General features: G+C 45.4%; 1 protein-coding gene across 1 annotated transcript in view; it reads left to right on the top strand.

Annotated features, from left to right (window-relative positions):
- The window catches only part of CCR10 (C-C motif chemokine receptor 10), a 98,796-nt gene extending 74,943 nt beyond the window's left edge, over nt 1-23,853 (top strand). Inside the window, exon 2 of the mRNA XM_069237721.1 lies at nt 18,777-23,853. Within this exon, the coding sequence (XP_069093822.1) occupies nt 18,777-19,865 (1,089 nt within the window). The 3' untranslated portion in view covers nt 19,866-23,853. The remainder of the gene's footprint in view (nt 1-18,776) is intronic.
- Nucleotides 23,854-24,250: the final 397 nt, after the last annotated feature.

The raw sequence follows: 24,250 nt of genomic DNA, 5'->3' as shown, positions 1-24,250 counted from the left end.
CCTAGCCAAAAGGAAGAGGAGGGCTGTACCAGGTCAGAGGCAAGCATTACGTCAACCAGTGGTCCAAGGAATAGCTGGTTCTTGAATGTTTAATGCATTGTGATGTAGTGCTCTTTAAAGAGGCCAGTCTTAAACTCTTTCCTAAATTTGAGCAGTGTTGGGGCAGTCCCAATAGACACATGGATTATAAGAAATTGGATTATTATTTGGTGTAGGAAACTTCCCACCTCAAGGAATCTTCACAACTCTTGTCATGGTGAACCCTTAAAGTTGCAAACTTAACCTGAACTCAATCCCCTGTTGGCGCACACACACAGAGCAGACAGGCTTAACTTGGGGCAATGTGTAAATTATTTATGAAGTACCGAAACAGTAATAAAGTCCAAAGGTCAAACAACAAAAATAACAAACTGGATTAGAAAAATAAAGTTAAGTTATTATACAAAAATGGCACCAAAATGACAAAAACCCAATAAAGGGAATTGGAGATATGTTTTTTTAAATAATTTTAAGTAGAAATATCATCAAAAAGCACTAAGTACCAATGATAGCCTATTGTCGCAGTAGACCGGAGCCTAGGCACAATTTCATGCTGACCGGCATACAGCACAGGTCGGACACAACAACCAGATTCGTACTGGTAAAAGATTGTATCTTTTGGCTTAGTTGTTTAGCTGTCAACCAACCACAGGAGGACACTTTTAACCCCCATCAGGACCTTAAGTGAGGCACTTAGAGACTCACTGGGTGTCGGGCAGAGGCAAACAGCAGGGTTTAGCCCAGGTCCAGTTGCCACTAGTCAGCTGGGTACATCTAGGAAAAACTCTTGTGCAGCTGGTTGTCTCCCTGTAGCTACACAAGAGACCATCCAACATACCCTTGGAATTCTCTTTTTTATCCTGTGTACAATAGGGAGTATTTCCAGTCCTTCAGGGCTCCTCTCGGTCCTATCCTTTACTGGTCTTCCCCAGGTCCAGAAAGTGCTCAGAAGTGGTTACCAGGAGGTGCCATATTTATGCTTTGCACCAGATATTGGGTAGTGGTGAATCCTGTTCACTCCCTAACCAATGGGGTAAAAGATCCCGGGGCCAACCCTACCCAGTTTTTTAGTAGTTCCTGTTTGACTTATTCCAAACAGGCCCAACATGCCACGTGTCAAGGCATTTTCAAGATGGCGAAAGTCTTTAGCCATACTAAACTTGGCATGTGAGGGCTGAAGGTGTGTAGAAATGTCATAGAAAAATCACCAGCATCCTCCCACATCCAACACTAAAATCAAGATTGAAGAATTGTCTTTGCACATTGCTGTCTCCCTTTCAAATGTGGCCTAACTCTTACTCGTGGCTCAACAGACCCTTCAAGCAGGATTTGACAGTGTGGTATCACAGGATGTCCAGAGCCCCCACCCTGTATATTCTGTGGAGTTGACAGCATGCTGTTTGCTTCTTGGAGACATTTCACACGTCTTACACACCTATTCAAAGCTGAGCACAGGCTGAGAGCTGGCAGAGGCTTATGGTAATTATCCTTCTGACAGTCCACACAGCTAAAGGTAACTTTCTACATTTTACTGTTCCTTAATATTTATTAAACTGTATTACAGATCTTACTTCACCACTGAATTATTAATAACTATTAGAAATAGTGGTTTAATTGCAAGAGACAGTATTAATATGTTGATCTATTCTCTAGTTTTTTATGTAGGACAGCTAGGCCTGCCACAGTGAAAATAGCATTTGGGGCCTTATCACTGTACGGACATGGCAATTAATTTTCTACATGCCTCACTTTTAAATACCATGCAAACTACCTTTTGAACTACATGGCTTACATTGGGGTGACTTACTACTATCTAAAAGGAAGGTTTTCTATCAAAAAGAGGTATCATAAAAGGTTGCAATTAAGGTTTTACACTGCACCATCAGACTGCCTAGTCGTGTTTGCACGGCCACTATAATGGATGGCACAATAAATTTTGCAGTCCAGAAGTAACATTTAACTTCCAGCCCTGGGTCCACTTTAAAACCATAAAGTAGGTAGTTACTTGGATGTGAAATGAGGAATAAGCCAGTTGAACCATGTTTAAATGGGGAGTATAGGCACTCTACTACTGGTTAGCAGGGGTAAAGTATGTAGGCCCATATTTATACTTTTTGACGCTAAACTGCGCTAACGCAGTTTAGCGTCAAAAAGTTTTGCGCCGGCTAACGCCATTCTGAAGCGCCATGCGGGCGCCGTATTTATTGAATGGCGTTAGCCGGCGCAAGCAGACCGGCGCTGCCTGGTGTGCGCGAGAAAAACCACGTACACCAGGCAGCGCCGGCGTAGGGGGAAAATGGCGCATGGGCGTCTTAAAATGGGGCAAGTCAGGTTACGTCGAAAAAATCGTCGTAACCCGACTTGCGCCATTTATTTTCGACGCCCATCCCCCATCAACATGACTCCTATCATTGTAAAGATAGGAGTCATGCCCCCTTGCCCAATGGCCATGCCCAGGGGACTTCTGTCCCCTGGGCATGGTCATTGGGCATAGTGGCATGTAGGGGGGCACAAATCAGGCCCCCCTATGCCAAAAAAAATTATTAAAAAAAAATAAAAAAAAACTTACCTGAATGTCCCTGGGGTGGGTCCCTCCAGCCTTGGGTGTCCTCCTGGGGTGGGCAAGGGTGGCAGGGGGGGTCCCTGGGGGCAGGGGAGGGCACTCTGGGCTCATTTTGAGCCCACTTGTCCCTTAACGCCATGCCTGACCCAGGCGTTAAAAAGCGGCGCAAATGCGCCGTTTTTAGCCACGCCCACTCCCGGGCGTCTCTTTTGCCCGGGAGTATAAATACCACGTAAAGGCCTGGGAGTCATTTTTTAGACGGGAACGCCTCCCTTGCATATCATTAACGCAAGGAAGGGGTTCACGCTAAAAAATGACACACATTCCGGGAACTTTGGCGCTATTCGCCTCTAACGCCATAGTATAAATATGGCGTTAGTTGGCGTTAGTTTAGCGTCGAATTTGCGTCGAAAAAAACGACGCAAATTCGGCGCAAACGGAGTATAAATACGGCCCGTAGAGTTCTAAAGCCAGCAAAGCAAATAGGGCCGAAATCTGATAGGACGTCATGCAAATGATGGTCAGTCCCTGGAGAGATGTTGTTCCAGGTGTAGAAATAAAAAAAGGCCTCCTTCTTTGTTTTTCTTTTTTACAATTCTTCATTTGCAGTCTAATGGTGTCCTGCCTACTGGTGCACCAAGTATCACCAGAGAGGATGAGCTTACCTGCAAGATAAGCTGGGTTTCTGTTTGTGATGGCTTTATAAATGATGCAGCTGTTCTTGAAGATTGTGCGGGCCGGTAAAGGAAGCCAATGGGGTTCCATCAGGATGGGGATGACATGATCATATTTCTTTAGTCGCTGGATGAGTTGTGATACATTGTTTCTTTGACCATAGGAAAATCAGGAGATTTCTCAGCAGGTTGGAGCCTCAGGGTTTTGTGGTAACTAGACCCTTGTTGAATCTTTAGATTTACATCCATTGTGTTTAATTCTGGCAAAGAATGGGGTTGCACTCCTGCTCTGGGAATCCAAGATTGTGGAAAACTTTGTTCAGCTTTTCCCAAGCATGTCTCATGCAATCTTCTCTACTGCCCCCTTATTAGGATTACAAGAGAACTGAAAACACTTCATAGGGTGGCCACCTGACCGCTGGCCATTGTGGACACTATTCTCCAGCCCTGTTCTTTTCTCCTATAAATCATTGCTTTCAGGTGTGCTGGTATATTTAATGCAATAGAGTCTACAAAAGATTACAGCACCCAGAATTCATTAGGTTATTGTTAGAAAGTGGATTATTGGTAAGGGCCAGGGGTGGTTTCTCTTGCTGCGCCCCTCTGAAAATCCTACACACTCATATAAAAAATATGAAATAGATCGATTTGTTTAGAGATACAATTGTATCTCTGAACAAATCAATGCATTTAAGTCTGGGCTGTTTGTCCCAGACTGCCTACCCTGTCTCGCTTTGAAGCACGAGACGGAAGCCAGGCAGTAAATCAACTTTCTACTCTGTGACGCACGACACAGGGCTGACTGCTCTAAAGCCCATCATTTCCATTGTGGTCTATGCCAGTATTCACTATAGACCAGTGTAGAAAGGTAGCCTCTTTCTAGCCTTGTTACTCCCACTTTTGGCCTGTTTGTGAGTATATGTCAGTGTGTTTTTACTGTCTCACTGGGATCCTGCTAGCCAGGGCCCAGTGCTCATAGTGAAAACCCTATGTTGTCAGTGTGTTTGATATGTGTCACTGGGATCCTGCTAGCCAGGACCCCAGTGCTCATACGTTTGTGGCCTGTATGTGTTCCCTGTGTGGTGCCTAACTGTATCACTGAGGCTCTGCTAACCAGAACCTCAGTGTTTATGCTCTCTCTCTTTGCTTTAATATTGTCAGTGCAGGCTAGTGACTAATTTTACCAATTCTCATTGGCACACTGGAACACCCGTATAATACCCTTGTATATGGTACCTAGGTACCCAGGGTATTGGGGTTCCAGGAGATCCCTATGGGCTGCAGCTTTTATTTTGCCACCCATAGGGAGCTCAGACAATTCTTACACAGGACTGCCACTGCAGCCTGAGTGAAATAACGTCCACGTTATTTCACAGCCATTTTTCACTGCACATAAGTAACTTATAAGTCACCTATATGTCTAACCCTCACTTGGTGGAGGTTAGGTGCCAAGTTACTTAGTGTGTGGGCACCCTGGCACTAGCCAAGGTGCCCCCACATAGTTCAGGCCAATTTGCCCGGACTTTGTGAGTGCGGGGACATCATTACACACGTGCACTAAATATAGGTCAACACCTATATGTAGCATCACAATGGTAACTCCGAACATGCCCATGTAACATGTCTAGGATCATGGAACTGTCACCCCAATACCATTCTGGTATTGGGAGGACTATTCCATGCATCCTCGGGTCTCTAGCACAGAACCCGGGTACTGGCAAACTGCCTTTCCGGGGTCTCCACTGCAGCTGCTGCTGCTGCCAACCCCTCAGACAGGTTTCAGCCCAGTCCCAGGAAGGCAGAACAAAGGATTTCCTCTGAGAGAGGGTGTTACACCCTCTCCCTTTGGAAATAGGTGTGAAGGGCTGGGGAGGAGTAGCCTCCCCCAGCCTCTGGAAATGCTTTGATGGGCACAGATGGTGCCCATCTCTGCATAGGCCAGTCTACACCGGTTCAGGGATCCCCCAGCCCTGCTCTGGCGTGAAACTGGACAAAGGAAAGGGGAGTGACCACTCCCCTGACCAGTACCTCCCAAGGGAGGTGCCCAGAGCTCCTCCAGTGTGTCCCAGACCTCTGCCATCTTGGATTCAGAGATGTTGGGGCAGAATGGACTGGCCAGTGCCAGCAGGTGACATCAGAGACCCCTCCTGATAGGTGCTTATCTCTTTCAGTAGCCAAGCCTCCTTTCTTAGTAGCCAAACCTCCTTTTCTGGCTATTTAGGGTCTCTCCTCTGGGCTATTCCTCAGATAACGAATGCAAGAGCTCACCAGAGTTCCCCTGCACTTCCCTCTTCGACTTCTGCCAAGGATCGACCGCTGACTGCTCCAGGACACCTACAAAACAGCAACAAAGTAGCAAGAAGACTACCAGCAACATTGTAGCACCTCATCCTGTCGGCTTTTTCGACTGTTTCCTGGTGGTGCATGCTTTGAGGGCGGTCTGCCTTCACCCTGCACTGGAAGCCAAGAAGAAATCCCCCGTGGGTCGACGGAATCTTCCCCCTGCCAACGCAGGCACCAAACTTCTGCATCACCGCTCCCCTGGGTCCCCTCTCATCCTGACGAGCGTGGTCCCTGGAACACAGGAGCAGGGTCCAAGTGTCTCCCACAGTCCAGTGGCCCTTCTGTCCAAAGTTGGTGGAGAAGTCCTTGCCTCCCCACGCCAGAAGCAAACCTGTGTACTGCGTGACTTGCAGCTGCCCTGGTTTCTGTGCACTTCCCCAAGGATTCCTTTGTGCACAGCCTAGCCTGGGTCCCCAGCACTCCGTCCTGCAGTGGCCCTTCTGTCCAAAGTTGGTGGAGATAAGTCCTTGCCTCCCCACGCCAGACAGCAAACCTGTGTACTGCGTGACTTGCAGCTGCCCTGGTTTCTGTGCACTTCTCCAAGGATTCCTTTGTGCACAGCCTAGCCTAGGTCCCCAGCACTCTGTCCTGCATTGCCCAACTTGCTGAGTTGGACTCCAAAGTCGTGGGACCCTCCTTTGTGACTCTGAGTCGACCGCTGTACTCAGATCGTTTAAGTGCCTGCTCCGGTACTTCTGCAGGTGCTGCCTGCTCCTGTGGGGGCTCTCTGAGTTGCTGAGCACCCCCTCTGTCTTCTCCTCCAAGGGGCGACAGCCTGGTCCTTCCTGGTCCCCAGCAGCTCCCAAAATCCTCAACCACGACTCTAGCAGCTAGCAAGGCTTGTTGCGGTATTTCTGCGTGAAAACACTTCTGCAACCTTCAGCATGCTGTGGGACATCTTCCATCCGAAGGAGAAGTTCCTGGCCCCTTCTGTCGTTGTAGAATCTTCGGCTTCTTCCACCCGGAGGCAGCCCTTTTGCACCTTCATCCGGGGTTTAGTTGGCTCCTGCCCCCCCTGGACACTTTCGTGACTCTTGGACTTGGTCCCCTTCCTTTACAGGTCCTCAGGTCCAGGAATCCGTCTTCAGTGTTTTGCTGGTGCTTGTGGTTCTTGCAGAATCCCCTATCACGACTATTCTGTGTTTCTGGGGTAGTAGGGTAACTTTACTCCTACTTTTCAGGGTCTTGGGGTGGGGTATTTTGGACACCCTTACTGTTTTCTCACAGTCCCAGCGACCCTCTACAATCTCCCATAGGCCTGGGGTCCATTCGTGATTTGCTTTCCACTTTTGGAGTATATGGTTTGTGTTGCCCCTAGTCCTATGTCTACCTATTGCATCCTATTGTGATTCTACATTGTTTGCACTACTTTTCTTACTGTTACTTACCTGTTTTGGGTTTGTGTACATATAATTTGTGTATATTACTTGCCTCCTAAGTGAGGGTATCCTCTGAGATACTTTTGCCATATTGTCACTAAAATAAAGTACCTTTATTTTTAGTAACTCTGAGTATTGTGTTTTCTTATGATATTGTGCTATATGATATAAGTGGTATAGTAGGAGCTTTGCATGTCTCCTAGTTCAGCCTAAGCTGCTTTGCCATAGGTAGCTGAACTAGGAGACATGCAAAGCTCCTACTATACCACTTATATCATATAGCACAATATCAGCCTAAGCTGCTAGAAACACCTCTGTTCTACTAATAAGGGATAACTGGACCTGGCACAAGGTGTAAGCACCACAAGGTGCCCACTATAAGCCAGGCCAGCCTCCTACAACCAGTGACACTTTTATCATCATGATTTTGGGCGTCCGAGTCTTTATCGCTTCTTGAGGGCAGCCATCTGTCATTCACAGGCATAGATCCCCCCCTTTTGCCGCTGGTCCCGCAATAGGAGAGGATGCAAGCACGTCTTACCACTGGCACTTCTTTAAACTAAGATTTTCAAGTTTCTCTTACACTTCATATTGCCTAGATTTTAAAATCAGAAAATAGGGAAACTTTTCAAAACCCAAATCAGGGATATCAGCTTTCCAAAACTTTAGTGAATGTATCAGAGGGGATAGAGGCATTTGCCAGTGGAAACAAGCAATGGTAAAGCCAATAGATCTAACTTTAATGTACCCACAAATGTAAACACAGGACTCCTCAAATGTTGTTTGCATGCATTGTATGCATTAATATTGTGTATCATATTAAAGTCTGCCCTACTGGTTATGCCAATGCTGTGAAAACGTAGCAGACAAGATTGCTTTCTGCGTAGAATACATATAGGATAAAAAAACTAAATGAGATAAACAGTACAGTTGAGTTTATTTTTCAGATTTATAAAGCCTCTCATGCTTCCTAATGGAAGCACTTTCTGGAGACGTAATGATACACAGCCAGCCTATAGCACGAGGTGAGAGAGGAATACTCCTCTGGGTGGAGCCAAGCAAAAGCCCACTGTACGCAGATTTTAACGAACTAGTAACAAGTATGTCATCCAGACTCCAGCACTGTCAAGCAGACCTAAAAAAGGAAGTTTAATTTACACAGATACGGCTCATTGAAAAATCTAGAATAATCATGCACTAATATTTGATGTATTTTGCCATTCATGGACATACTACTTAGACTACTTTGGGGGTCCTTTAGAGCATGTGGAGTTAAGCACTCTTTTGTGAACACACACAGCTTTGGGCAAATCAAAAGATACAGTACACTTGGATGAACCACCATCTGGGTGGAGCCACACTCCCTCGCTGTAGTACTCCTGAAACCTGTTTATTTAATCACATCAGGTCTGCCGACAACTTCGCTGTCAGACCAGACCTAAAAAATAAAAAAGACGAATTTGCATCAAAGAGAGTGGGGTATTTGGTTCATCAGTTGTTTCGAGTAATTTTATCTTTCTTCTAGAATCTCCAGTTTCGTGTTTGGATTCCTTTCCATTTTGGTTCTGTACATCCAAGCCCACTGACTGCAAATCTTTTTTAAACGAGCAATGAATGAATGGGCACCTAAGAGTATGCATTTATGTAATTTCTATTTTCCATGTTGACTAAGGATGGATCTGCTCAGCTGAACAGTTCTTAAGTCCATGTACCGCAGCTTTGTAGATATCAGCAAATGGCAAACGCAGTACTTAGCTTTGATTATTCTATACAAAGGGAGTTAATGGGTTAATGGCATTGCACGGCCAGCTCTCAATCTACCCCAGATTTTCGCTTCCTTAATTTCACTTTCATTTTAGAAACATTTTCAAAGCAGACTCGCGTTACACTTATTTGAAGCTGTCAATTGTTCAGTTTCACAAAAAAATATTGCTAAAAAATATAGGTGCTGTGTGGTCCAGCACCAAAGCTCCTCTTCTGTGCTGCAGGAGCTGGAAACACACCACAGTGATCTTGACTACGGATAGTACAAATCTGAGGTGCAAATGTCTTAGTCCCTAACAGATTTTGGACATCTGACGAATTTCAGTAGATTTTGGAAATTCTGGACTTTCTGTCTGTAACAAGCACTGGCAAGGCCAGTAGCTCTTGCCTTTGGGACCTATTGGCTTTGCCAATGCTTTTTGGTGATGCTGTGCAGCATCAGCCAAAAGAAGAAAAGCACAATAACATAGGCCCTCATTACAACTTCGGGAGACAGAAAATCCCATCCGTCGAAGTTTCGACAGGGAGGTTACCACCATAGTGGCTGCCTCCCCACTGGAGCCATTACAAGTTTCCCTTTGGGCCAGCAGGAAACGGCGTACAGCATAGGGTGCACTAGCACCCGTCGAAAAGTTCACTGTCTGCTAACATTGCAACAGAGCTGGCCGTGGTGCCCCTGCACTGCTCATGCCAAGTGCATGGGCACTGCAGGCCCCCCCCAGGGCACACTGCACCCTGTCTCTGCCAGCCTTTTCATGGCAGCGCCACCTTGGTGGATTAGGACAACCAGCACAGCCAGACCATTGTGGAGATGAAAACTGGTGGTGCTGGCGGTCAGACCGCAGCGCTATGGCCACGGTCGTATTGTGGCAGTCAGAACGCTGCATTGGCAGCGGTCTGACTGCTACCACGACCCTGGCGGTCATCAGACCGTCAGGGTTGCAATGAAGCCCATAGTCTCTGCTGGCAATCGAGTCATTTTCCTAGACACTCACATGCTTGATAACATATTGTATTAGTAATTTTAAATTGTATTTATAAAGTGCTTACTATGTCTGAGGAGCCGTTGAATTGTTTTGTTGGAGTAGTATATTATTCCAGAACCAAAGATTCGAGGTTGATAGTAGGTTGGTCATTTTTTTTTTCTTTTCTTTGTGCATTAGTTGTGTTAGGTTTGCGCTCTTGATTTCTTGTGTGTTTAGAGTAGGGATAGAATGATGGGAATGGATTTGGAAGGAGAAGTAAAAAGTTGTTTTTGCAAGCAGTGCTCGTGTGTGCCTGATAGTTGGGTGGCATGTCTAAAAAGAAGGGTGACGTTGAAACGGATGTCTGGGGGGTTCATAGTAACCAGAAAGGTTTGGGGGTGAGTCAGAGAGGTGGGATGGGACAAAGGTTGAAAGGAGCATTTTAATGTTTTCTTTTTTTTTCATATCGGTGATGACTTGTGGTTACTCTAGGACTAAATATGCTCATCCCGGCTACAGACAAACACTCTGAGGAAGTCAAAATATGGTATGAAGCACTTCGTAACACTCCAACCCCCACCCGAATAAATACAATAAAAATAAAGTACTGCTTGCCTCGATCCACCATAGAAGATCCAGAAGGCAGCAGACAGTGTAATATCACACGCACATCACTGCTCATTTGGAACTTTCAACACTGACTCAGCTGTGCAATGACGTTCATGATCCATGCTCCACAATGGTTCTGAAATATAAAAGTGACACTCCTCTGCTTTCTAGTACACTTATAGGTAATAATGTATGTGTACACACACACACACACACACACACCCTCTGTAGGCAATCCTCTGTGACCCTCAGGTCAGAGGCAGAAATATGGCGGGGTTGTCCGAGCTTTCATGTTTTTGGGGTCCAAATGAGTTCCTATAGATTGCATTTCTATGTAACCTTTTAGATCGGAAGTAGAAATCCAGCGGGACTCAGCCTTTTATCCTTCTAGGAATCATTACATAAGTTCCATGACTAACTGTATGAAATGTTATTCAGCGTGGTAGGAAATAGCAACATCTGGCTTCACAAGTGCTATAAAAAACAAAGAACAGCCGTCCAACAGAGCATGTATGAAATGGCAGAGTAAACTCACAAATCTGCCTGGGTGGGTGTGTCTCGTGGCCCATAAACTGAGTAATTAATGTGGGAGTTGACTGTCTACTAATGCACGTCTTGTTTATGACAGTGTTGCAGGTAGTACCAACACGAGGGATCAGGTTTATAAAAGTATTCTGATATGTCACCACCCTTAAGAAGGTTACAAGTATCCCAAGCAGCAGAGCATGAATGTACACACAGCACACCAATATATAAATATACGTTTAAAATATTGCACGTTGCATTAAAAGTTGATTCATTTGTTGAAGTGGGAGCGTTCCATTCAATCATAGGCTGGGGGAGCATCATTTTGCCAATCCAATCTAATTGAGTAAGTGCCTGTCCCGTGTCAGTTTGTTGCACGTACCGTGCACATCTTTGCCACTGTATTGTGCAGCGCTGACGTCTTCTCGTTCTGACTTGAACCAACGCTATCAAAGATGGGCATATTACGTCATGTCTGGACACTCTGCAGTACCTTGCTGAACAATCTGCATCTACAAAGCGTGCTTCCTGGTGCTACATTACCCTCCAAGTATTGCGGGGGTGCAGGTACGTCATCCAGGTGGACCCCGTCAGAACAATATTCTCAATCAATCAATCAATCAGTATTTGTAAAGCACAGCTACTAACCCATGAGGGTCTCAAGGTGCTGGGGAAGAGGGGTCTCATCCAGTGCTTAATTTGTAAATAAAAACGTGCCGGTGCTCAAAGTACCTCCTCTTAAACTTGCGGCTGCTGCAATTAAATGTGAGAACGAGGAATACTGAGTTGGCCTAATCCTGAAGCCATCTCGGGCCTATTCAATCCATTTAAAGCCACTCCCTGCCCCTTCAGCTCACTCTCGCAGCTTTCTACTTTCTCCCTTTGTGAAGCTTTTTCATTTTTTCCTTCCTCCGTCTTTCCCATATGTGTCTTTTGCTCACAGCAAATGCTTGAGGCAGAAGAATAAGCCCCGGCCCTCAAAAATAAGTGCCGGTGCTCAGCACCGGAAACAACAAGCACAAATTAAGCACTGGTCTCATCCGAAGAGCCACACCTTGAGGTTCTTCTGGGCTGCAGTACTGTCTGTACAGATACTGTGAAGAGATATGTACTAGGAAATCAGTGGTGTTTAGTACCAGTGACATTTCATCTACATGGGAAGAGTGACAGACAGCGCCAAAGCGGGCTCCAGGTCACAGCCTCTGCAAAGAGCGTTTAACCCACTGAGCAATCGTGCAAGTTAAGAGGTGGAGGGGTGAATGGGTGGAAGCTCGACACACTGTTCTGGGGTCATAAACTGTGCTTCAGGGGTGGCTCCCAGATCATGGACTCAAAGGCTTAACCCGCTTATATATTTTTGAGATATAAGGATGTCAAATGTCAAAAACCCTGGGAATGAGGGGAGAGGGCATGACTCCTATCAAATCTTTCCGGGTTTCACATGGGCACGCATGTATCGTAGTGCAAGCGCGTGCCTAGACAATGATGCGGTTGGCAATTATTTTAAATTTTCCACTCCAAAATGGGTGGGTAAATGAAAAGAGATGACATTCCAGGGGGTGCAAAAGGCTTTAATAAGGCTAAGTGTCTGCTGTTAATTGCTGCCATGCTCTACTAAATAAATGAATAAAAGATCACAGGGCTGCAGGAGAGGTGCGGGTGGGTTGGGTAGGAGGGGGGAGCAACAGGTAGTGTGCAAGGCAGATGAAAAACAAACAAAAAATTAAAAAGGACTTTGGCTGGAACAGCAGGCAGGAGGGTTGGAGGAGAGAAGAAATAGTTCCTTAATCACTTGGGAGCAGCAGAGGGGCATTGATTAAGTTGAATTAATCTGTGAATGGTTCCTGCTCTACCACAAGCATTGGAAGTGACGTTTCAGCTGCACTGGGCAATTAGGGCGGCTGCCAAGAAAACTGACACTGAAGCAGACAAATAGTAAGCAATGGACCGGCTCCAAGCCCTTTATGTTAAACAACAGTGTGTCACAAGCGAGACATGTGCACTAGCACATGCTCTTGCAGTCATGACCCTCAAAATATGATGCAATCTCACTGAAACTCAAAAACGTTTGTTTCTTTAATACGCTGAGAGTTTCACCTTAGTACATATCACTGCACAGACAGAAATGTATTACAAGTGTTCAGAAACATTCATGGCTTGCCTCCCAACAACAATGCTATTAGTGAAATAGGAGGCAAGTCTGTAGTCATGTAAACAAATAATGTGGCTCAGGTTCTTATTATAGGTGGGGCAACAGTACAGTCTATTAAATCAAAAATAAGAGGTGCTTGTACAGTGCACATCCTGAACTCAAGTATTTAAAAGTGTGTTATTATGTGATAATAAAGACAAGCACTGACAAAGCCAGTAGGTATTGCCTGTGTGAAATCTATTGGCTTTGTCAGTTTTTAAACATGTCCCACAGCAAAGTGGGCTGCTGTGCCACAAGGCCTAAAGACAAGAAAAAAAACACTATGTCACATTCAGCATTGGCTATGTCATAGCCCTTCTTTTTAAGCCTGTGCTACTGTGCAATATATTAAAAGCAGGGTGGAGCAACATGAGGGGAGCGCAGAGGGATATGGGAGTACCAGATAAGGGGCAGCAACATAGAGAAGGGATGGGTGGGAGGGAAAAGACAAAATAGTACCTCAATCACAGCATGAACAGCAGACAGGCACTGATTAAGTTAAATCAATCTGCGCTTGGTCCATGCTCCACGGAAAGGAACAGAAGTGACGCTTGGCCTGCACTGGCCAATTAGGAGGCAGTAAAGAAGAATGGCACTGAGCCAACAAATGGCAAGGAATAGACAGGCTCCAAGCTCTTTATTGTAAACAATAATGTCTATGTGAAATTAAATATTTGCCTTGAATCACACTGTTTTGACAAGCACACACAGTGGTGTTGATTCCATATTATCTGGTTTCACATTTTGAAATTCAGCCACTAGATGAGTCTGTCTGTTTATCCTGTTTACATCAGAGGTCACTGTTTTGTAGTTTATTCTTGGCTCACAGCTTGATAAGCCAACACAGAGATAGCAGACCCGACTCAGGGCACCAGAACAATCTACAAAGCCAAGAATACATTTATTTAGGGGTATCACACCCCAAACATCCTCCTGAAGATACTCCCCTGATATATATAACTGGAACAAACCACAAGGGCTAAGCACTTGGTATGAACTTCATATTACTTTCGACAGTGTACCACAACCAGTCTAAGATAGTCAGAAAAAGCAGGGTAGTCACAAATAAAGGCTTTGTTTAGTTCTCTATGGGAGATAGTCTTTCACATCATGTACTCTCACTTACAAAACACAACAGAAGAAATGAGGCACAGGAGCTTGGCAAAGGTAAACCTCAATTATAAGTGCACTGGAGAACAGCGGGATACTTATCACAGCAATAAAATCCAACATGGTGGGAATCGGGATTTATTTGGCACAATAAATAGTGCCTTTTATGCGTGTTGTCCCTAAATCTGCACTAATATCTGCATGTCCCAGTACTTGTTGGCTATTTTTGTCCCGGTAAATATCAGATAGTTTAACCTGCAAAAATGTACCTGGGGAAAATTGCAGGGGTGCAGTGTTTGCCTCAAAAACGGAAGTTATTCTACATATTGGAATTAACTAGGGCACTCTTAATTGGGGCATCGGCCGAAAGAGACTTAAAAGATCGATAAACGTTATTTACCCAGAGCAGAAAAAGCACTTTGCTTGAGCCAGATAATGTGAATATCCCTCAGGAGTTACGGATCTGTGTTCGTAGGCTCCGAGCTCCCAGATCGTAATCTTCTTCCAGAACTGGGTTTCAAAGTGACGATCCCCCATAGAGAAACAGCAAAGGGGAGGTATGCTGAGTTGAACTGAGGACATGCCTGTTGTCTAACCTGAGTCGAAGAAACCTACATAATGCACTTTGTCACACACAGTGGTTGGCTCTAAGGACATGGCAAAATCGTTTTTGGAGCATGAATTGATGAAGGTGGGGTAGCCGCTTCTAACACAGAACTCTTGATTACCTATTTGATTATTCATATTAACTAGTAACCTTTAAACCATGAAATCGATCACACAGGGGAAGTGGAGAAACCCAGAAAGTAACATCACACCCAAATTCATGTGCTGAATGCATCCACTGGAATAGGCAGAGACAGCGCTCGAGAAGTTAACAGTCTAAGGGGGTCATTGTGACCCTGGCGGAAGGCGGGGAAGCGGCAATAAGACCGCCAACAGGCTGGCAGTCTTTTTTTTTGTATTATGACCATGGCGGTGTCATCCGCGGGTTCTCCGTTCCGCCCGCCAGGGCGGAGACGACCGCCGGGCTGGAGACCAGGGTCTCCAGCCCGGCAGCCGTCACTATACCGCTGGCGTTATTTGGACCCAGCTGACCGCCATGGATTTCATGCGGTTTGAAACCGCCATGAAATCCATGGCGGTAAGCATTATCAGTGCCAAGGAATTCCTTCCCTGGCACTGATAGGGGTCACCCCCACCCCCACCCCGACTCCCTCCCCGACCCCCCCCCACCACCTCTGCCACCTCTCAAAGGTGGCAGGACACCCCTCCCCACCCCGACCCCCAATATAACATCACTCATACCCACACAACACGCACGCAGGCACCACCATCACACATACACGCACACACTCTGACATACTTGCAAACATCCACACACACAGTCAGACACGCACTTCCACATTCAAACATACACACACACATCCATACAGACATACCTACAGACATACACGCACCCATTCCCAAACACACAACACCCCCGCAAGCATACACGCACTCACACACACCCTCTACATACACAGACGCACACCCCCATGCACGCACACAACACCCCTCCACCCCCCTCCCCTCACAGACGATCTACTTACCTGGTCCGACGATCCTCCGGGAGGGGACGGGAGCCATGGGGGCTGCTCCGCCGACACCACACCGCCACGCCGAATCACAGGACGTGATTCGCTGGGCGGGGTTCTGTTGGCGTGGAGGTGGAGCAACCTCCACTTCCCCGCCGCCCGCCAGTATGGCTGTTGGCGGCTCTCCGTCCGTAAAAGGACAGAGAGCTGCCAACAGTCATAATAGGCCGAGCGGCAAACCACCACCACTGGCGGTCTTCTGCACGGCGGTCCCTCGGCGGCCTTGGAAAAAGACCGCCGAGGTCAAAATGACCCCCTGAGTATCTAGGATGACGACAGAGAATGTGTCTCCTAGTGATGCAAAAACAAGAAGTGGACACTATATTAATGACGATCTATACAGGAAGTCCTTTTTCACCACAGCAAGCATCTACTTAGCAGTCAGCATTATGGCTCTCTTGAAGGATTGTAAGGAGTGCGACTAAAAACTGCATGAAGTTCTTGGCAACAGGCTCCTTTGCACACATCTGATTCTGCTGATCCCCATGAGTCCAGGGCAGCATAAGGAGAGAGAAGAGATGGTGGGAGGACTGTAGAAGGTGGGCATATTTATGCCTGAGGCAGTGCAGCAATTCTTTGGCATGTATATAACTCATCATTGGGTTTGTTTCCAGTCAGTGTTTGGGTAAGGCGCTACAACTGCTTCATTCATTTACCTCTATGCACCAGCATTTCTGTTAGATCAGTTTTGAAAAGTGTTTGTAGTCGCAGTAACACATTAGTTATGAGATTTCTGGTACTTAATCTTCCTAAAAAGGTAGCATTCCTTCGGAGGGATCTGTATTTGGTTTTGACTAAGACACTTGCAATCAACTCCCTGTAGAGCTTGGCAATAGATCTAACCAACTAGACTCATTCACTGGTTGCAATCACATCTGTACCTAAGTTGTGAGAATGTGGATTATTTGTTTTCTCCGAGTGCTCTCCAGATACTTGTATATTCAATAGTGTTGGAATCAGGTCCTATGTTTCACTTGGGACTGGTGGGGGTTATCTCAGCCTCTACGATAGCTGATCGTCAAGCAATTTGGAGGGACTAAACCTCAGATGGATGGTATTGGTCTATCCAAATAGAATGTCCAGCTTTATGCACAGAGAGGTCCTTAGCGTGGATTTCAGGCCACAAGCAAGTTGGAGTACAAACCCTCATGTCTATGCTGAGTGGATTTGGTAAATTAAGAGCATACAAGTTATAAGCAACGACCTGGGTGAAGCTGCTTCTTGTTGTTCAGTTGAGGCCCAAGAGAGGTGTGATGGAGTACAGGGCAGCTACTGCGGACTTGCCGAGGTGAATATCTGTAGGGTCATTGCGAGGGCTTTCACATTGGGTCAGGACACAATAGGTATTTAATAGTAAGTACTGAGATCACTTTTGGAGTGTGGGCCTGCTGTATGAATGCCAAGGGTTTCGACGAGTAAGCAAGCGTACTGGTGTCTTCTTCCATCACTGCCACAAGGTGTGTCTATTAAACTGCTGTGGTACATCCTTAACGCTAATAAATGGGACAAGGCAGTGTTTCAAAGTGGCAAGGTCCTGATTACTTATAGGTAATCTTCATTAGGCAGACTATAAAACTCCTCGTCTCATTCCTTATGATCAATGTATTACTTCGTGATTATGCATAGGGATCTGTGCCCCTCCCTTTATCAGTCACATGAACCTCTCTTTAAAAGTTTTTAGGTTTGTTGGTTTGGTAAAAACACGGATGGCCCTGATGAGTCAATCTTTTAGCTGGTAACCTAACAGGAAATTACTCTTATTTCTCTCTCATGATGGGACTGGCCCTGATTGGCCATCATGTTAGCTGCACCCACCTACAGCACTTCCTCATCCCAAAACCAACCATCAACAAGAAAGCTGCACTTTAAAAAACAATAAATTAAAAACATATATAGGTAAGATGCAGGCATCCATCCACCCAAGACTGTGACATTTCTCTTGCTTATGAAAAAACAGGTGTGGTGCCAGAATATTGTTCTCAGAATATTGTCTGACATAAAAATTGCACCTTAAATAACATCTACAAAAATATCACTCAATTGGTATTATTAGTAGACAATCTACACCAAATGGGACACCACTCTTGTAAATTATGTTAAGGACAGGATATTGATTTTAGGCAATATTTCTGTAAATGATATGCTGACATACAGCTGAAAGCGGGTATTTCAATCTCTAGTAAAAGTAGAGGAGGAGAATTTGTGGTTAGGTCCACCTTCTCTACAAGTATGCAAGAATGCAGACTTAAGCAATGTGGCTGCATTGGCAGTAGAGTCCAAGAACCGGTTTTGCAAGCATCAGAGAAGCTATCGTTGCCGGAAGGAAGGGTGGTGCGAAGGGTGGTGAGGTAACAGATTTTGGCATGAATGACAGGGGCCTGCATACCCATGATTGGCTGTCCCTGTGCGTTAAAGTGCATGAGAGTGTGAAAGTTTCCAGAGAGTAGGGAGACTAGAGAGCTGATCTCCGAAGGGACCTATTGACCTTCGCAAATCTTGTTTGTAATTGCCTGGTCCCGTTTTGTTGTCAATTCTTATAGGTTCTGGGTGTGTTTAGTTTGGCTCTATTATGTTGCACACCATTTTTTACAGCAGTTGGTTCTTGGGAAGAGAAAGTGAGAGCGAGTGCATCTCATGTATGTGTGCATAAGAGAAAGAGAGAGAGAGAAAGAGACACAGAAATAATATGGATAGCGAGTTTCCTACAGTGAAGCTGGAGGAAGGTCATGTGTAGTAGAGGGTTCTGTGGTGCACGGAGGATGTTTTAGAGTGGTAAACATCCTCCGTGAATGACAGAAAAGGGACACGTCTCAGCTTGCATGGGCTGCTCTGTTTGAATAAAAAAGAGAAACCTGATTATGCCATGGTCTCAAGCTCTAGCAGTCTGCTAAGTGTTTCTGGGTCATCAGCCAAATTTGACAAAGTAACACATAGTATTTGACTAACAGCAACCCAATCATGTCTCCTTTCTCTACAGAGTTTCGTCACCATCTGGGAAGAAGGCTCGTCCTTGACCATTTATGATGGAGATATTTATTCGATAGATTACAGTTCAATGCCAGAAAGATGCGAGAAGAATGACGTCCGAGACTTCAGCAGAGTCTACCAGCCCTGTATCTACTCTGTGGTATTTGTGCTCGGAATTGTGGGAAACAGCCTGGTTCTAGCCACGTACATCTACTACCGCAAGATACAGTCAATGACAGATGTCTTTCTGCTAAACTTGGCCCTGTCTGACCTTCTCCTGCTAATGACCTTCCCTTTCATCACCATCAGCTCAATTCATGGTTGGGTTTTCGGCACTGGGATGTGCAAGCTTCTTCAGGGCTTGTACACAATCAATTTCTACAGTGGCTTCCTTTTCCTGACCTGTGTCAGTGTCGATCGATACATCATGATCGTCCGAGCAACGTCAGCGCGGAAACTGCGCCTGAAGACCGCCTACTACAGCAAGGTCATCTCGGTCACAGTGTGGTTCTTCTCAGTCCTCCTGACTCTCCCCCAGTTTGTGTACAGCAGGTCAGAGCTTCGAGATAGCGTGCACCTGTGCAGGATGATATTCCCCGAAGACGTCACTAAGGTGGTGAAAGGGCTCACCAATGTCACACAGGTGACTCTAGGTTTCCTGATCCCATTCGTCCTGATGGTTTTCTGCTACTCAGTTATCATCAAGACCCTTCTGGTAGCTAGGAACTTTGAGAAGCACAAAGCCTTGAAGGTGATCATTTCCTTAGTGGTTGTTTTCTTCATCTTCCAGTTGCCCTACAACCTAGTCACATTCCTGGAAACCACTGACTTCTTGTGGAGCCGGCAGATGACTTGCACGGAGAGCAAGCAGAGGGACATCGCCATCATTGTCACCAGCAGCCTGGCCTTCACTCGCTGCTGCCTCAACCCTGTGCTCTACGCTTTTGTTGGTGTCAAGTTCCGTAAGGAAGTTCTTCAAATGATGAAGAATGTAAGCTGCAAAGGTCGCTTTGGAAGCCTCAAGCAACAAGAGAGCCAGCGCAGCAGTAAACGATACTCTTCCTCTACTAACATGGACACCAGCAGTTTTACCCTGTAGGTTGGAAGACTTTTCTTAAAAAGACACATCATGCATCTTTAGAGGATTATGTTTTGCTGAATGAAGATTTTTCCAGGGACAATTGCAGACCGCAATATTCCACAGCAATCAATTGTGAAGGTGCCACAGACGTGAAAATTAGGGTACCCATGGTTGGCTGGTCACAAATCTGCCACATTTAAGCTCTACATCTCCTTCAAGGAGGAGGCTGACAGATTAGGTAGTGTCAACAGGCACCCTAGGTTTCATATGAACAGTGGCTGCTGTTAATTAGAATATAGGGGGATGTAGGGGCTGCACACACACACACGCATGCTCGCTCACACCCATGCATTCACACTCACATACATACACACCCATTCACATCAAGCACTCACATATACACATACATTCATACATACACGCAAACACCAAACATTGCATAATAACATAACTCATACCTTCTGCAGCGTCTCTGAGGGGAAGCATCGGTTCCATGAGGGTTGCGACCTTAGATCAGCCAATGAGAGGAGGCATCAGTCCCTACTTTGGCCCAGAGTGGGATGGGTCAGTGAGAGTTGCTGACCCTATGCCACTCTGATGAGGTGTCAATGATAGACATTCAGCACTTCAGAGCATAAAACTGAAGCACCCAATGACTCTCCCCCTCATAACGAGGGGGAGGGCCACGAGGTCGCCAGGCTGAAGAGGTCCCACCCACAGGGGCTGGGACATCTTCAGCCCAACAAAGTTTACCTCAGGCAGCCAGTAGCCTGTGCATTTAGTGTATATATATCACCTGGCTGCCTGACCTGAATATTAAGAGTGTCTGTCTTTCTTCAGCCTGACTGGCACTCTTTATGCAGGGAAAAGGGTGTGGGGGGGGAGTGGCCTCTCTGCCCTTAAGGATGGGCCGCTACTACACGTGAAAGTACTTGATCTCTTCTACTGTGTCAATCTCTCTACTGTGTCAACCCTGCCACGGTGTGGAGGCCACGCTACAGCTCTCACTGATGGCCTATTAAGAGTTGAGGCAACAGTCTATCCCAGCACCTTCACTGTGTGGGTTGTATAGTGGTTAAGGCATTTGCTGTGAAAATTAGAAGACTTTTTGAAATCTGACATGCATGCTAGAATTTCAAATCCAAATGTCTAAAAACAATAGCCTAAATGTATTTGGTCTGCAATTTTTACCTTTGGAATTGACTCACCTGTGATCTTCATGTTTTTTAAAATCTACCAGTAAGGTGCTTCAAGGTTTCCAACATATAGTAAATTGACAGCCTTTATAGCCAATAATATTAAACAGAATTCAGTTTCTTGTGGCATCTTCATAGAAATGACTCCATCCAGGTGGACACCTAAAGGAGGCCCTCCTGGGTGGAGGCTTATCGATAAGGCAGCTAGGGGAAAACTACAAGATGCATGCCTGTTGTTTTCAAGGTTAACTACATTTCACAATAATGAAAAATAGTCTATCAATAGGAAAGCTGACTAGCATGCCTTGAAACTTTCAGAGTGTTGACCAAATCTCAAGGATGCTCCATCCAATCTCAGTACCTCAGGGGTCGAGGAAGATTTTCTCAAGGCCAACCTCAGAATGCCTTCCATTATTAATGTTTTCCAGCCTCAAGTTATTTTATGCAGCTTCATAAATCAGTTAAAAGGGTCATCATATTAACTGTGAATATAAATATGTCAGAAATATAAGAAGAAACAGATTAGTGCACATTATCACTTAGGGGCAGATGTACTGATATTAGGAATAGTGATTTCCTAATTGCGATTCTCTCTGAATTGCAATTAGGAAATCAGCATTCCTAATGTACCAAACTCTTTTGAGATTTATTTGCGATTCCTAGTGGGTCAGAAATAGACCTACGATATGCATATTAATGAGGAAGGTTGCAATTTGTGACTCATTAGGAATCGCAGCCATCAAAGACCACCATGTCTGTGATTGCTTTTTAATAAAGCATTTTTTTTAAATGCAGCCAGTTTTCCTTAAAGAAAAACGGAGTGCATCTGAAAATAAAAAATGAAAAATTGCAGTTTAATTTTTTAAGAACAGTAATACATCCCATACTGATTCGGTATTTGGAAGGGACACCCTAAACAGACTTCTTCCAAATACCGAATTGCAAATGCAAAATGTGATTCGGTAACAACTTACTAAATCGCCTTTTGTACAATACAAAAAGCATTTTCCTGGTTGCATATGGCCCGATTCCCAGCAGAAAAAATGCTTTGTACATCTGGCCCTTGATACCTAATCAGCTTGGATGGCATGTTCGCTACTAAAGCAGCATTCAAACATCAGCAAGAGCTGCTTCAAGGCAATAAAACTGAAACCACAAATCACAGTGGTAAAAACCAAGAGAAGGCTTATAAAGTGGCTTGGGTATGAGCACACTGTAGACTCGATTGCAAGTTGCATAGTAGCGGCAGTGTGGGGACTCCACTCCAATAAGTACCAGTACTATGTGGTATTGACATTACCCCAAGAGTGCAGGAAAATTGCATCTGACATTAGCATTACCCTTTGAGCCCCAGCGGATGGCCATGCTTGGTCCAAAACACTTTTGTTGGTTGGGGATGATGATCTGTCAGGTAACTATGAAGTTGCATTTGCTGCATGAAGATGTGTTCATGTTAAGTTTATATGAATCTGAAAAAAAAATGGCTTTTATGCAACTTTTCTGACACCCGAGGATCCTTTTCAGAGTCAACGCTGTTTAGTATAAGTACGTTTGTTCCAAAAGAATTGTTGGCTTTTTAAAAAATGTAAATGTTTCTTTTTACAGTTGATTCACCTTAAAGTGTTTAATTTCATGTGTGCATCTGCCTAACTGAGATGCATGTAGGCAGAAATCTGTTTAAACAAAAAGAGAAACTGTCTATGACAGCTCACTCTTCTTGCCTCTTTTCATTTTCAACGCAATCCATCTATTATGTCAAGGCAGCGGCGGAGTCAGGAGTGCCTCCTTGAAGTTCCACAGAGAAAAGTCAGTTGGAGCGTCCATCGCCAGCCCCCGCCACCCAACTGCAGCCTGCTCCAATGGGAGAATGCCAGCTCTCGACACCCAACTGCAGTCTCCTCCAATGGGAGATTGCCAGCCCCCGCCACCGGACCTCAACCTGCTCCAGTGGGAGACTGCGCAGGTCATTAAGGGATGCCCAAAAAGGGGTCTCACCATCCTACACAGAGAGAAGGTGCCCTGCATCTCAGGCTACACTTCATAGAATGTCCTGCTTGCCATCAGCCCCTGATCCCTGACTGCGACCAACTCCAGGGAAGGCTGCAGAGGACATTGGAGGGCATCTAGAGACCCTTGCCTTGTTGGTGAAGGGTTCTCAATGCCCTATGCTGAAGAAGGGCCACCACCACAGGGACAAGCAAGATTCACACTTCCACTTGTTGGCTCCACCACCTGACTGTGATTTCTGTATCAGCGCAACATTGTGCCTGGTAATACTTGGTGTATTGTGAGGACATTGAGGAAGGAGGCTTCCCTCCTAAGGTTGCGCTGCCATGACAGCATTGATCTCTGGAGGCCAACATGCTAATATTGAGAGGCCTTTTAACATTTAATCAATCAGTTGTTTGTTCTCCTGCTAAAACACCACATGGTCCAAATAGAGGTGGCCAAAAATGGCTGTCAGTGACTTTGTGTGCAGAATAGAGAAGTAAAATGTCTTCTCTTTACCTACAAGTCGAGAGGCAGTACACACTGCTCGAGACTGGAGGCAGCTCCATAGGGGTAGGCAGTTCCTACCTAGCAAATGGGCTAACTGTTTATCTGGACACTCATTTCCTACTGCTTTTGGACTGCTTTTGTCCAAGGTAAGGTGGCATAGGCTGTTATGTGTATCCCGCACCCTGACTCTAGTACTTATAATGTAACAATGCTGAGTTGCGTATATATTGAAACTGTTCTTTTGTAAAGTACAACGAAACTCTTTGAGGTCTTGTCGATGCTATATAAAACTGTAAAATTAAATCCATGAGAACCCTCTCCTTTGCACACTCGACTTTTTCCACTCTATCAATCCCCCACTAGGTAGAGGTTCCCCACCCCCCAATTCACCAACCATTCAGTCCTATTTTCATCTTAACTACTGATCTTATTTGTTGGTTGGTCTTCCATCCTCTTTGTATATTTACCTGACACAAAACCCCCATTCTGACCCTAGTGACAGACATAAGCCAAATATGTTTGGCTGCTTGTTGACCTTTGTCTAACTATCCAGCATTAGGCAGAAGCCACCTCATTCACTGAAACCAAAAGTTGCACTTTTTTCAATTTTGCATTTGTATTCATATATTGCTTCATACCCCTGAAGAGGGGCAAAATGCTTCTTGTGGACAGGAAGCACTGTACTCTACACATGTTATACATACATCA

Source organism: Pleurodeles waltl, chromosome 6, assembly GCF_031143425.1.
Source record: "Pleurodeles waltl isolate 20211129_DDA chromosome 6, aPleWal1.hap1.20221129, whole genome shotgun sequence".
Taxonomy (NCBI): domain Eukaryota; kingdom Metazoa; phylum Chordata; class Amphibia; order Caudata; family Salamandridae; genus Pleurodeles; species Pleurodeles waltl.
The sequence above is the reverse complement of the archived record's forward strand: the minus strand, read 5'-3'. Positions and strand labels throughout refer to the sequence as shown.